General features: G+C 51.8%; 1 protein-coding gene across 1 annotated transcript in view; it reads right to left on the bottom strand.

Moving 5' to 3' along the window:
• Positions 1–14861, bottom strand: part of NSG2 (neuronal vesicle trafficking associated 2) — a 41741-nt gene that overhangs the window by 24812 nt on the left and 2068 nt on the right. The window contains exon 3 of the mRNA XM_016145117.2: positions 3469–3552. Coding sequence (XP_016000603.1) covers positions 3469–3552 — 84 coding nt within the window. The remainder of the gene's footprint in view (positions 1–3468; positions 3553–14861) is intronic.

Below are 14861 nucleotides of genomic sequence, written 5' to 3' on the forward strand. Positions count from 1 at the left end.
CTCACACCAGCCCAGGGTCGGCCGGGTGCACCTGCAGCACCCTCCACAGCACCCGCCACAGCACCCGCCACAGCACCCACCACAGCACCCGCCACAGCGATGCCAGCGTTGGAAGAACCCCAGCTCCCAAGAGCTGTGAGAAAGAAGGAGGGGCTCCCTTGCATGCTCCCCTCTTCTCACACGAGCCCGATGGACAACCTTTCATGTCCGTGGCCCATCGCAATGACCGCAGGAGCCCTCTTGCTTTTAGAAAAGCCAAACGTTGCAGGCAGTTCTCTCGGGCGATCCTTCTCAGTTCATCTGCCCTGTTCTCGCCCTCTCGCACCATAATTGCTACGAGCTGCTCCCGCCAGGTCAGTTTTGAAACGTGAAGTCGTAAGCCGTTCCTCCTCCAAGAAGGTATTGAAATGAGGGATGGAGCATCTTTGCTGTTCCCATGGTTACCTCTGCTGTGAGCAACAGACCAGCGGGGGGCCGACCACTGGTCACCAGCACCACGCTCTCTATGATTAACTGGGATCCGCTGACTCCCAGCCCCAGTTCTCCAGCCCAGATCTCCACCCTGAGCTCCGGACCAGTAACAGCCCAGGGCGGTCAGACCTCCATCTGCCCGCACCCTGCGAGCCTCCCACTTCAGTGGACGGCAAGCCCCTGGCCGGGTGAGCCAAGCCCAGCACCGAGGAGCCTCCCACAATCCCCCTTTCCCCAGCCGGGAACAAGTCCTGTAGATTCCCCCTTCGCAGCAGCCCACCCGGACCCCGAGCCCCCTGCAGCGTCTTCTTCATCGCCTCCAGTCTCCTCCCTCATCCCCTGCATCCGCCCGGCAGGCGCCCCCTGCACAGGGCCGGGGGGGGGGGGGGGCGGGGAGCTCTTCTTACGAACACAAAAAGAGGCTAATGAACGCTCACGGCTTGCAGAAGCAAAGGAAGCGCTCCGTTCCTGCCATTTCGTTTCAAGCGGCAGAGCGCCGCGCCCACACCTGACAGTGCTCACAAAGGGCTGCCCCCAAACCCAGCCCCCCCCTTCCCAACCCCCAGCCCTAGCTGCGTCGCGCTGTGTGGGGACCGCCGCAGGCCCTGGCCCCTGACAGAGCCATCCGCTTCTCCTAGCTGCCTCGCTTCTGTGCTAACTGGTAGCTGCCAACCGCAGGCAGCCTGTGAGCAGAAGGGCCGGCCCGGCCTGCTTCTGAGCCCCGGCTCTGCCATTTGTCTGCGGGGGGAGCAGGCCGCATCATCGCTCTGCGCCACGGTGCCCCTTTAAGAAATGGGAGATTATATGGGTGTCTCAGAGGCTCATTCGCACTAAATACAATAAAACAGCCACAGCACCGAGAGTTGCCAAAGAAAACAAACAAACAAACAAACAAACAAACAAACAAAACCATGGTCCAACAGCATCACTGAAAACACAGCCTCAGATGGCGTTTTGAGGTATTTCTTTCCATGTCCTTTTTTCTCTGTTTACTTGTGGTTTCTTTTCATAATTTGAATCCCAGAAAGCACACAGCTTTAATCTCTGCTTTTTTCACTCCACCTTCTCTGTGAAGTATTTGCCCAAATTATTGCGTGTCTTCATAATCATCATTTTAAATGACTGCTAAATAATCTCGTCAAAACTTGTACTACTCCGTCTGATAAAAAGAGCAAATTTTAAAAATAATTCTAATTTTTTTTTCTGATTACCGAAACAATACATGCTCATAGGAAATTTGGAAAGCACGGGAAAAGAAAGAGAAGATAAAAATACAAACTCATAATTCGGAGTAAGCCAAATACTCTCTCTCTAAAAAAAAGTGATTCTTATGAAACTAAAAATAGCCCATTCTATGGATGTGGCCTTATTTACAGAATCCTGAGAGAGTGGATGAAAATCTACACCGTTCCTAATATTTGACTTTATAAATAATACAGCAATAAACATTCTCGCAGGGGCGTCTGGGCGGATTTCTGGAGTCTCTGCTGCCAGGAATACAGGTCAGCTTTACTCCCCCGCCTGGCGCAGGTCCCTGATGCACCAGGGTCTCCACCCTCCCCCCACACTCCACGGCTACCTGCTGGTTCTCACAGGTGCCTACAGCAGCTCGGGCCAAGTCCACGCTCACCGGGTCCACCTGTGTGCCAGACACTGAAGCTCCAGCCAGAAATAAGAGCCGCCCCTGCCCTTACGGGGTGCGGGCGGCTCAGCACCGCGGAAGTCCCTCACTCCGCAGGGATGCATGCGCGGCCCCCGCGTTCCCTCCCAGGCTCACGCACTCGGCTGCTGGGCCGCAGATTTAGAGGGAAGGAAGACAGGGACAGAAACAGACCAGCACGTTTATCCACGTACACACGCCGCTTCCCGGATAACCACCCGAGGTCTGTTTCCCTTTCAAAGCCTCGAGTCACAGTTGACACAAAACAGCTACTATTAGTTACGCGCTTTTCAAGCACGGAGCCAAGAGCTTTGCACGTGTTCCGCTGCCGTCCTCACAGCAATCCTCCTGTCATCTCCACGTGATAAGTGAGGTTCACTGCCCTGCCCGTGGCCTCCTGCATAAGGTGGAAACAGGGCTCAAACCCGCCAGGCTGCGCCAGTAAAAGGCAAAGAGCAGGCCACTGTTCTACTGCCTGCATGGCTGATTGTGCCTGCTGAATATCCGCGAGCCCTGCCCGCATCGCTCTATCTGCTCGCCGTCCTTATCTGAGCCACTATTGCTTTTTACTCGGACGAGTGCAGTAGCTGATAGTCTCCCCACGCTCCCTCCCACTCGCTATGCTCCATTGGCCATGTAAAAGCCAGTGCTTCGGTCAAAACTCAAGTTCGATCCTGTCTCTCCCCTTTTTAAAGTCTTTCAGAGGCTCCCTTTATGCTCCCAGCATCAAGCCCAAGCTCCTCCAGACAGTCTACAAGGCCTGGAACTGTCTGCCCTCTGCCTCATCTCTGCTTGCTGCCCACGCCTCTCCTGGAGCCCAGCCTCACTGCCCCGGCTCCTATTCCGCGTTGGGGCCAGCCTCCCTCCAGCCTCAGGGCCTTGGCACAAGCCCTGCTCTTCTCAGCCACCTGAGGCCCTAAATGACCCCCCCAGGGCACCTCCCTGAGGTTTTCACCGCTAAGAAACACGCTTCTCTTTCCCTTCGTTTCCATTGTATTTTGTTGCAACCACACACTAAAATCTGAGTTTCTTCATACATTTTTGTCACATTTCCTGTGGATTGTGATGGGCAGGCAGAGAGATGGGAACAGGGGAGGAAGAAGAAATGAGACACACGTCTCCACTCTCGAACGATCTGAGCATTGAGGAGCAGAAGAGAGCGGAAGTCATCCTCAAGAGGCTTAGACCCAGGGACCCAGACGGCGTGGCCTCAGGAAGTCTTCCAGAAATGGCCTCTGCTGTGTCCCAGCACGGCCTGCCCCACTGGCGCGAGGTGTCCGAGCTGGCCGAAGCCAGCCTTACCTTTACTCTGCCCGTGACACCATCGAGAAACTGACCGTAAATTCGGCGATTTTCGGCACCCGGAACTTCCCTTTGTTCTTCTGTTCGGGCTGATACTCCGTTCTCGTCTTCACAATCACCTGAAACGTTCAGCCAGGGTTAGCACTCATGGAAGGGCTTGAAACCTTTCTATTTTTATGAGCTAAAATTTATTACCCATGGCATAAAGATCAGAAAGTAAACGACATCCCTCTCAAGCACATGTAAGAAAATAGAAATTTCAAATTACCCATGATACTTCTCCCATTCCAAAGAGACAACCATAGATGACAATTTTGGTTACATCTTTCTAGATGTTCTTAGATGCATATATTATGTATATTTGCTATTCATAATAACACATTCTTTTTATGGTGGATTTATACTTTATGAATTATAAGCTGCTCCTAGCACATAACACTCTGCTAACAAATTTTCCATGTAGGTGAATACACAATTGTATTTTGCCTTTTGATGAAGCATAATTTTCAGTGTATGCATATATTACAATTAACCGAATTAGTCTCTACAGTGGAACCTTTAGATCGTGTCCCCAGTTTGGGTTATACAAACAGAAGTGATGAACCTCCTGTCGCCGAGGCTTCACGTATATGTTTAATTTCAATTTGAACTGGGACGTCCACAGAGAAAAACATGAACGTCTATTGAATCTATTGTATCATCTTATTTTTCTAGAGTCCGAATATTTTGCAGAGGTGGTTAATATCACGATACGCTGTCGGCCTGCTTGGACATTTGCGGAACTCCACCCCACAGCGTAGGCAAAGTGGAAGAAAAAAGAAGACTGTCAGTAATCCCTGATGACGGCCGAGTGCCACAGTGTCATGGGGAACGCAGAAGCTGTCTGAGCCTCATCTATTAAATATGGGCAATAATCGTCACATAGCCCTATTTCATGAACCTGTGTGCCCTGCGAGCCATAGGCCCTGGGGTGATGGCTGGCTTTGCCTTTTACGGTGGCAGCACTCTAAGATGGCCCTCCAGATTCCTGTTCCCATCCCCCGTCCCCATCCGGGTAACCTCGTCCCTCGGAAGTGTAGACAGAACCTGGAAACGTGATGGCAGAGTCACTCCTGTCATTACGTCATGCTATGCCAAACGTCATCATAGCAGACTGGAGAGAGATTCTCCTGCTGGCACAGGAGAAGGCCCTGTGGCCAGTACCTAAGAGCGGCCTCTAGAAGCCGAAAGTGACCTCGGCCAGCAATGAATGGGTCACTCAAGAAAATGGAACTTCAATCCTACAACCGTAAGTAACCAAGTAACTGAATTCCGTCAACAACCTGAGCAAGCTTGGCGAGGACCCCAAGTGTCAGGTGAGAATGCAGCCCAGCGAAACCTGTATTTCAAACCCGTGAGACCCCAAGCAGAGAACCCAGTGTCTGCGCCTGGACTTCTGACCTACGAAAATTGCGAGATAATGCATTTGTGGTGTTTTGAGCCATTAAATTGTTGGCAATTTGTTACACAGCAATAGAAAATTAATACAGCTCCCACGATGCCAAGCCTATCGCGACCGTCTCTTGGCTTGGTCCCTTCGTTCCTAGATCCTTAGCCATCCGACTGGTCTCGAGTATCTACACATCACACATCAAACGCCTCGAAGCATTTGCTTCGCGGTCCTTCCTTCAGCCCCTCTGTTTTTAAAAAACTTCTTTCCCAAAGCTTCTCGAAAAGCTGAAAGCCATTTTCATCATCCATGTAAATTTAAAAGCCCCTATGCCGTGGCTGACATGTTGAGACAGGAGACAGCACTAAAAATATCTTACTGTCAGGATGAGACAATGAAGAGTCGTTATAAGCAATATCCTTCTAATTGTCACAATAAACATTTCGGGGTTGCTTCTCTAGCATCCGGTTCCCTCTGTAATCAAAAGCCGCATCCATTCTTTCAGAGAACTCGCCTGCTATGTGGCAGCCATGTGGTTATGTGGGATGGATCTCTCCTTCGATGGCAGGGATAGTCCTGAATCAGGGTAAGCCAATCAAGGCGTACCATTCTTTTGATAAAAAAATTTGATTGGCTGAGAGGTGTGCATATTACTCTATTTGGACCAATAAGGCAGGAGGCAGTGTTGACAGGGAACTTGGGGAAAGAAGCCTCCTGGCTATTTATGGGTGTCTCTCAAAGAGCACACTCTCCTTCCGGATGCCGTGGTGAGGACTGGGGTCCTGGAGTTGCCGAGGCGATCACCGCCACTGCAGGGAGGAGGCAGGACGATGACAAGGGCGGAACACAAAGCAGGGGAGAGGCGAAGGGAGCTCAGTAACCGGCAGGCCTCGATGGCGCCCTGCCCTCCGGATCACGCCTTGCCCGAAGGCAGGCCCACCCTGGGCTCCGCAGCCTTGGGGGCGAATCTACACTATTTGGGACTTGATCCAATTTGGGTTAGGTTTTCTGTTACTCGAGGCGAAAACCTTCTGTCTGATACGAATGTGTTCCGAGAAGAACAAACCGAAAAGCTTTTAGAATGTACTATGATGGCCAAGATACTAAATAAGCATAACGAAATCAATACAGATGTTTTTTTCTTGGCGCCAGCAAAAAAAAAAAAAAAAAAAAAAAAAAGTCACCTCAAAATATAATGAGTCCACCAAAAGATACATCCAAAAATATTCACAGCCACTTTTCTTATAATAGCCCTAAAATGAGAACCACCCAGGTGTCCATCAACAGGAAAACAGATAAACTGTGGTTTATTCGTAAAATGGAATGCAATAGCACAATGCTAACACGCGCGGTGAACCTCGCAGACTTCACATTAAATATCTTTTAAAAGTATCTCGTCTGCAGAGTGTAGGCAGAGTGGGGGCCACAGCCCTCCTTCACGTCCACGTCCCACTCGGCCCTGCACCCCTGAGATGTTGCTTATGCCCCGACTGACTTTTAATGGAGACAGTTCTTTCGGCTTCAGAGCCTCAGTCCTCCAAACACCAAGTGCAAACCCAGGCCAAAGGACAGGTGCACACGGGCCCCCGTGCCAGTCCTCAGTCACCTGCTCCTCTCCCGAGCGAAGCCGCATCTCCAAAGCAACCCAGGTCGCGGCATAATGTTTTACCTCTGCCCCGTGACACCATTAGCTTGACAGCAGGTCTTGGCCCACCCGCCTGGAACAAATAGATGTTCTCTGGCCTCATCTTCCTCGACCTCTCGGGGGTCTATGACAGGCGTGTTCTCTCGCTCCTCCTTGAAACTTCCTCTTCCCTGGGGCCCGCGGCGGTGCCCCCTTTGGTTCTCTGCCTACTCACCGACCAGCTCTCCTCAGCTTCCTCTCCACGCTGCCCCCCTTCTGAATTCCTCAGGGCTGGGTCCCGGGCACTCCCCACTCCCACCCCCCGCCATCCGCGAGCCCCCCGCCGGTGTCCGCGTCACCCCCAGGTCTGTCTCCATCCTCACATCCCACATTTACATCTCCAGTTTGGACCTCACCCATCATACAGCTCACCCTACTGGACGTGTGCCCTTGGGGCGACACGCCTAAATGCAGCATACCCATGGCAAAGCCTTCGGGGTCCCTGGCCCATCTGCCCTCAACATTTTCTCCCCCATGTAATTCCCCGGCTCAGAAAATAGCAGCATTACCCACGCCATCGTTTATGTCAAACCGCGTATGGGAATCTCCCATGATCCTTCTCTACCCGCGGGTCCCCAAATCCATCCCATCACCAGGTCCCGCTGCCTCAAAAATTTCTCTTGAATTGGCCCATTTGTACGGTTACATTGCTGCCCCCCGCCTCAGTCCAGGGCACTGTCATCTCTGGCCAGCTTCCTGGTCCCCGCTCTTGCATCTCCAAACCCAGGAGAAAGAGCTTTTGAGACTAAGGGAGCAGCATGTACCAGCCAACATTCACCAGACACCCAGGAGGCTGGCACCTGGGGAAACTACGGAGGTGGCCGTGAGTGGCGAGAGGACCGGGTAGGTGACTTGAGGGGCAGACTGAAGCTCTGAATGCCACACCAAGCATCTTGAAGATTAACTTGAGAGCAGTGAGGAGCTGAGGACGGGTTATAAACCAGAGAGTGGCTTCCCAGATGTGCGTTACAGGTAGAGGGGAGCCCTCTGTCACAGGGGACATCGCCGGGGAGATGCAGAAAGCAGGAAAAGCTGCTGGAATCAGCCAGCCATTAGGCGCGCCATGAAGCTCGGCGACTGTTCCCATGGAGCGAAGTCAGAAACATCTTCCTTCTATAAAAGGAGATCTAGCAACAGCCAGTTTCTAGTACTATGAAGGGGAAGGCATGAGGAATGTTAACCAATCATTATTAATTGGACCTTGGAGGAATCAGCTTGCGTAAGCAAAGAAAGATGAAATAAATTCGCAAAGAAAGGCTCTATTCTCAGCAGTTGAAAAAAAAAATGGAGCAAAACAGAGCCCTGGGCTCCATGAATAACAACAGAAAGGGGCGGGGAGGGGGATGAAGAGAGGAGAGGAAAAATTCTTTCTCCTCTTTTTTATTATTCAAAGTGGGGTTTTACATATATTTGAAAAATGAACCTCCTCCAGATTTTAAAATATCATTGTGGTTTTGGGCAAATAAATAAATTTGTTTTCTTTTCATATTTACATATCAGCCCCATTGTCCTGTTGGGGGGGGGGGACGGGTCTGAAGAACATCATTTAACATAATTGGCATTGTGAGAATGGGATAAATTATTCATCCCGCAAGGACCCCTCAGCTGGATCCATTCCCCCTTCGCTGGCAAGGCCAGATAATACATGGCGGTTCAGATGGCGCCAAGTACAGATCATAAAAATTTAAAATACTACTTCCCGGGATTATCAATAATGAAGAGGTCCCCACATGGATGGGCAGGAACAATAAATAAAAGCACAGAAGCGCTGATGAGGAGCGAGATCGTATTTTTACGAGATGGACTTGCACAGGCCAAAAACAGACAGAAGCCGCATCCTTCGGCTCATCCCCAGAGCCAAGAGGAGAGTTCAGAGCAGGGCAGTGAATGGCTGGCGGCCGAGGACCTACTACGTGCCAGGCCCTGTGCGCGGGGCCCTTCCGAGTTGCACGCACTCAGTTCCTTTCCACAACTCGCCTTACAACAAACATCCCCCTCAATCCTCACGTCTCTCCTCTGAAATTATCATCATGCCCGTGTTTCAGATGAGGAAATCTGGCCCCAGAAGACTGTCATGTTGCCTGTGATGACACGACTGGTGAGCGGCGGAGCTGATCTTCAAACGCGAGGTCGCCGTGCTCTTTCCTAGCTATCGTGTTTTGTTTTTGTTTTGTTTTTTGTTTGTTCGTCTGTTTTTAAACAAGCTAACAAGCTAACGCTTTCATAGGGGTGAAGGTAAAATATTATGTCGCTTGGGGCACTTGTCATGTGCCAAAAGCTTCACTCCTGTATCTCAGCAAGTCCTCTCCATCACAGGGGGCAGCGATGCCCCCATAAGCTTGCACAGCAACCACGACGCGGACCTGGGCTTCCGGCTCAGAACCAAGGGCCACCGAGGCAGGAAGGTCATCGTTCAAGAATCATCACACTCACACTCTGATCCCATGGCACCTGGTACAGAGCAGAGGCCCCGCAAGTGCGGTCAATGAATGAATGAACAAAGGAAGCTGCCCCCATGGGCCTGAGTTGCTTGGCTGGGAACGCGCTCCCATCTGCCCTCCTCACTCCTCACCCCGCATTCCATCTCTTTGGGTCTTTCCCTACACCCTAGAAGCTTAGTAATTAAGCCCAGGATACAAGAGAAGATGTCAGTGCTCAAAGGACATTGGTGGGGTGTTGTCCAGTCCCAGCGACTCACAGATGGAGGACGGGAGCCCGCGAAGGGATCTCCTACGCAGCAAGACGGGGTCAGAGGTGGGCCGCGGCAACGGAGCTGCCAATTCTCAGTCTGGGGTTCATTGCACAGAATCAAGTCTGTTTTCCCTGTTGAGCCTTTGCTTTCTCGGGCAGAATGGACGCGTCTCAAACAGACCAGTGCGTCCAATGCATCTATGACTCTCCAACTATGTGGCAACATGAGCGAGTCTCTGTAAGACTCTCCCCAGGGACTTTCTAGCACCTTCTGCTCTCAGCAGAGCTCACTCCCTGGGCCAGAATCTCACCGTGGAGATCCCCGGCTCTGCCACCAAGTCTACCATCTATGGTCCAGAGGCTCAGGCCACGACCCCTCTCAACAATCCCTGTGGCCCGGGGCCAGCCCCTGTGCTCTCCAGGAACGAAGATCCGGGGCCCGAGCTGATGGTAACGGTGACGACAACAATGATAACAAGCTTGCACGGAGCACGCACTCTGCGCCAGAGCCTGTGACAAATGGTCCCCCTGCGTTTTCTCTTTTCACCCTTTAACCAGCTCTGAGGAAGATATTATGGTTCCCATTTCAACAGTGAGGAATTGGAGGGTCAGAGCAGTTAATACACTTGCCCAGGGTCACACAGCAATTCAAGGTTTGAATTCCAACCGCACAGCCGTAACGCCTCCCTGGTGTCCGGGCAGGGACACTAGCTAACTCCACGGTAGCCTCTCTGTGCGTGAACGTGAGCAAGTCACCTAAATTCCCTGAGACTGTTTCCCCGTCTGTGAAATTGGGGTGATTTTTTTAAATATAGAAAATTTGATTTATGCTCACGGTAAAAAGTATTAAAAATTATAGAATAAAATTCTTCGAACGGTCCTGCCTCCTCATTCTTACGTGTTAACCATTTATTGGTTTCTTGCGTGTCTTTCTGACAATGTTTTGTGAATTATAATAAAACGCACACACGTGTTTCCACCGCTGGGATCGCTCCATGCCACACTCATTAAAGTTCTTCGACCGAGAGAGGTGTCTGTCACATTAGCAAATCTGCCTCATTTTCCAACGATCGCTTAGTATTCTTCATCCAGCACCAATTAATCCAACTAGTTCCTTCTCATGGAACATTACAGTTGTTTCCAGTTTTTTTTTTTTTACGCTTGCACAACTATACCCATAGGATAACTTCCTCTCAGTAGGAAGCATACCAACAAAATGGTATACTTTAAATTTTATAAACGATGTCCAAACACCCTCTGAAAAACATTGTACCCGGTTACATAACCAACAAGAGTATATTGAGATCCGTTTATCACTAGTGTTAGCAACACTAGGCATTGTCGATTTTTTTTTCTGCCAATCTGATAGATAGAAAGCTATATTTTCTTTAAAATTAGGTTTTTAAGTTATAATGGGTTTTTTTTACATGCCTAGTGCTCATTCGATATGTACTTATTGGAATCGCCAAGTCAGAGCCTTTTCCCCAGTTTGGGGTGATTTATAACCCATCTCTTGGGAACCTCTGAGAAGCAGGACGAGGGGCTCCATGACCGGCAGAGATGGACATGTCCGCTGCTCCCCAGGGAAAGGCTGATGGTTCTTGATCCTGTGTGTCAGGGAGAAAAAGAAACTCTCTCTGAAGCCACAAGAGAGGCCAAGAAGGAACACAGGACTCAGTCGCAAGAACAGCGTCTCCTCTGCCTGACACCTCTCTGGGTCCACCTGGTCCAGCCCCTGCACCCTGCTCTCGAAACCCCATCTTTCTCAGCATATTTTATGTTTAAAGTCAGCTTCCAAGAACATCAGCTTGAGGACACACATGCTCGATGCCCAGAGCAGGAGAGGGAGCTGCGTCCATGAGCACCGCCTGAATGCCTTTAGACGATGTTCATGCCTCTCCCTTGCAGTAACGCTGTTGGTAAATCCCATGCTCACTTTACAGCTGGCAGAAACCAAAGCCCAGAGAGGGTAAGCAACTCCCCTTAAGGCACACAGTAAATAAGCAGCTCAGCTGGGACGTGAACCTAGGTCTCTAGGACTACACAGCACATGAGGTCTACCACACAAAATATGAAGTGTGCCAAGATCGATAATTGATCTCCAAATGTCTGCATTCCTTTGCTCCCATGAGCAGGTGAGTTGGGATGTGTCAAGACTCAGTAATCAGTAGGAAGGAAAGGGACGTTTGCCCGGGGCCTGGCAGCTGGCTTGCCAAATGCACGAGGCGTCTGGGGCTTCGCCAAGGTGGGGCTGTGCTCTCCTGTGGCTCGCCTTCTGCAGACCTACCGGCCATCCGTTGGCTGGCACCTCCCAGCATACCTGCCTGCACTGTTCGCTTTTGGTGTGTCCTAGGATTGCATTTCACCTTTCCAAGCCTGTTTCTACATCTGTAAAATGGGGATAATGACAGTGACCCCACAGAAGGTTTGTGGGGACATCTGGGTTATTGTGGTCCCTCGGATAAACCAAAGACAGCAAGGCCCCGAAGGCATGCCCCGAAACTTGGTGTCTGCAGACTGATGCTCCAGCCCCTCGAGAGCTTGCCCCCCTGGCCCGGAGAAAGCCACCCAACTGCTGAGATTCGTGTCTGCCTCCCACGCTGTCAAGGGGAGGGACTAAGCCAGGCTTCGAGCTGGCGTTTCCCACCACCCACTGCCAGGACTTCGGAGAGGAGGCAGGGCCAGGGCCCTCAGGCCTGGCGGGCAATCCCCCTCAGCGGCACGGCCCCTCCCCATTCCCACCGCCACCGCCACCTCCTTCACGACCATGGCCGTGGCCTTCTGCTGGGCCACCTCCTGCTTCCACCCTTTTCTCTTCTCCCCACTCCTCACGGGGAGGGGGGGGGGTGCGCAGGAAACCCGGCCACCTCTGTGGGGGCGGCTGCTCTGCTGCTTCCAGGAGCATCGATCGGGAGGAAAGAGGAAGAAGGGACTAGGAAACAAGCAGGAGTCCCTGTCCCTCGGGTGGCCCCCAGCAGCCAGAGGAATCTCCCTAAAATAGAAATCTGATTCTTTCACTCTTCTGCTTTAAATCCCTTCAAAAAAATTCGCCAGGCCGCACGTGAACTGGCACCCACTTCCGAGTCTCTCCCTGTCACTCAGTGAGCCCAGGCGACCTGGCCTCCTAACTCTGCCTTCAGTGCCCTCGACGCTGAGCCCTCTGTCCCCCACTCCCCTCACCAGCCCACCTAGGGCAGAGTTTCCTCCTCAGATGTCCCCTGGCCACCCTCCCATCATAGTGAGGCCCCCTGAAGTCTTATCCTCTCTTGCATTACAGCACCTTACTCTGTCCATATCAGCCCTCCTCGCGACTGGTGCCTCTGCATTTCTATTTGTGCGACGGCCTGTTTGGCGTCCTCTCCCCCACTGGACTGGAAGCCCGGCAAAGGCAGCGGCCGCGTCCGACTCTTCATGGTGGGTGTGCATCGCCCAGCACCATGCCTGTTACATAGAAGGCACCCAGCGAGGAGTGCTGGATATGTAGATGAGCGAAAGAATACCTTCCAGAATGACAGGTGTAACCATGGCTGTAACTGTGGGCAGTCAGGGAAGGTGTCCAGGGGAGCTGTCTGTGCTGATAGTTAAGCATCTGGAAGATCCACCTGGCTTTTTGAGTGGAATTCACTTTAACACATCTGTTCTAATGTCAGAACAGACGTGTTAAAATATAAAGGTTATAATGCAAAGATGATGAAATCCTAAAACTGGCACAGAAAATGGCTAATGTGATTTCCCACTAAGAGGAGAGAAGACAGAGCCCGGCAGAGGAGAGAATTCACGCGGGTCCCACTGTGAGGTGACAACTGGGCTCAAGCTCGAGCCACAGTCCATGGACACTCAGGCCAGCAGGCTTCCCGTTCCGGCCCAGGCGGAAGCATCTAGAACAACGCCACCTGGGTTCTCTGTCCTCTAGGCATAGCCAAGACGCTCACCAGCTATATTGCTTTGGGAAGTGACCTTTCCATTCAGCACCCGAGTTTCATCATCTTTAAAAACCAGATTAAATAACTTCTTTATTGGGTCTTATTAACTATGGAAAGGATAAAAGGAAATTGTGCATGTACGTGCGTGTAGTGTGTGCGTACGTGTGTGTGCATGTGTGTAGTGTGTGTGTAGTGTGTGCGTGCACGCGCGTGTGTACATGTGGCTGAGAACCGCGTCTAGCATTTAGAGAGCACTTAAAAATGTCATTTAACTATGTTTTTATGTTCGGTTCTGTGCCAGGCACTGTACCTGTGAGCCACTGTCTGTGGTCTGACCATTATGAGGGGTGATTGGTGGCCCACCCCACAGAGGAGGACACTGAGGCCCACCCACAGGAAGCCTTTGTCATGAACATCGGAGGGAGTCTGCGGTGTGGGGTTTGCACCTTTCAGGGCGCACTGGGCTCCCTTTCCAGTCCCCAGGGTGTTTGCCTTTCAGGCTCCGGAACGGCTTTTGGTCCATCTGGACTGGGTGCTCACTGGCTGTCAGACCTGTCCCCTGTCTCTATCAGGGAAGGAAGCCCTTTGAGGCAGGAGGGAGGGACGGGCAGGGGAAGAAGCAGAGACAGAGGCCACAGTGTCTCTGGATGACTTGCAGGTGCGCACAGGGCTTAGAGGGACAGGTGGCCTCCTCGCCAGTCCCTTTCCCTTGCGAACCTCTCAGGGACATGCAGCTCTTCGAGGCTGTAGCTGTTAGACGAATGGAGACGTATCCTGAAGCCCCATAAAACCTTGAGAGATGGTCCCCCCTTCTCCCCAACTTCCGATATGGCTGGCTCGGATGCCAGGGCTGCTCCTCCCGTGAGCCTGGATAACTAACCAAACTTCTCTGCGCCTTCATTGTTTTCACCTCTATGAGTGCGAACTCCAGGATTCCCAGGGGCGACGTGCATCCCACACAGCGGTCCCCAGCTTTGGCTGCACACAGGAGTCACCTGAAGAGAGTTCATTAACACCAAGCCCGCGTCTCACTCCAGAGAGTCTGATACAGTCATTCCGGGGCGTGGCCTAGATTTCGGGAGTTTTAAAAACTCCCCAGGTGACCCTAACACGCAGTCAAAATCCAAGAACCTCTGCTATGCATGTAGCAGATACCCAATTAATACCGTCCCTTTGCATTCCTTTATTGTTAATTTGCCCGCTGGAATTTTATTGTTAAAGGCACTATCAGTTTCCCAGGATGGCTCAGGGCTTCATCTCTGCCACCCCCGTGCACATTCTCACATTGCCAACCTCTGCACTTTCAAAACAGATGACTCAGCCCCCAGCCAATCACCTGGGCCCTTTATCTAGCTTTGGCTCCCCTTCTGTTCATTGGCTGGAGCCAATTGGTTAAGACACACAATGCCTTCCTGGAGACGCCAATGAGGAAATCAAACAGACGGAATGATCCATTGTTCACGCTTCGGCCAGGGAAACCCACCGCCTGCCTCCACAGCTCTCTCACAGCGTGCCAAAGCCCCCGCTGCGAAACCCCAGCTTCTCTCGGATGGGTCTTAAACGATGAGTTGCTCCCGCCCGCGTCCATGGGCTAACGGCCCCCCGCCGCCACGCACACCCCTCTGCACGAATGCCCACCTCCACTCTTCATGGACCACTCCCATGTCAGGAGATGTGCCATCGGCCAGTCACTCATTTCCA

Source organism: Rousettus aegyptiacus, unplaced genomic scaffold (genome assembly GCF_014176215.1).
Source record: "Rousettus aegyptiacus isolate mRouAeg1 unplaced genomic scaffold, mRouAeg1.p scaffold_m13_p_7, whole genome shotgun sequence".
Classification (NCBI taxonomy): domain Eukaryota; kingdom Metazoa; phylum Chordata; class Mammalia; order Chiroptera; family Pteropodidae; genus Rousettus; species Rousettus aegyptiacus.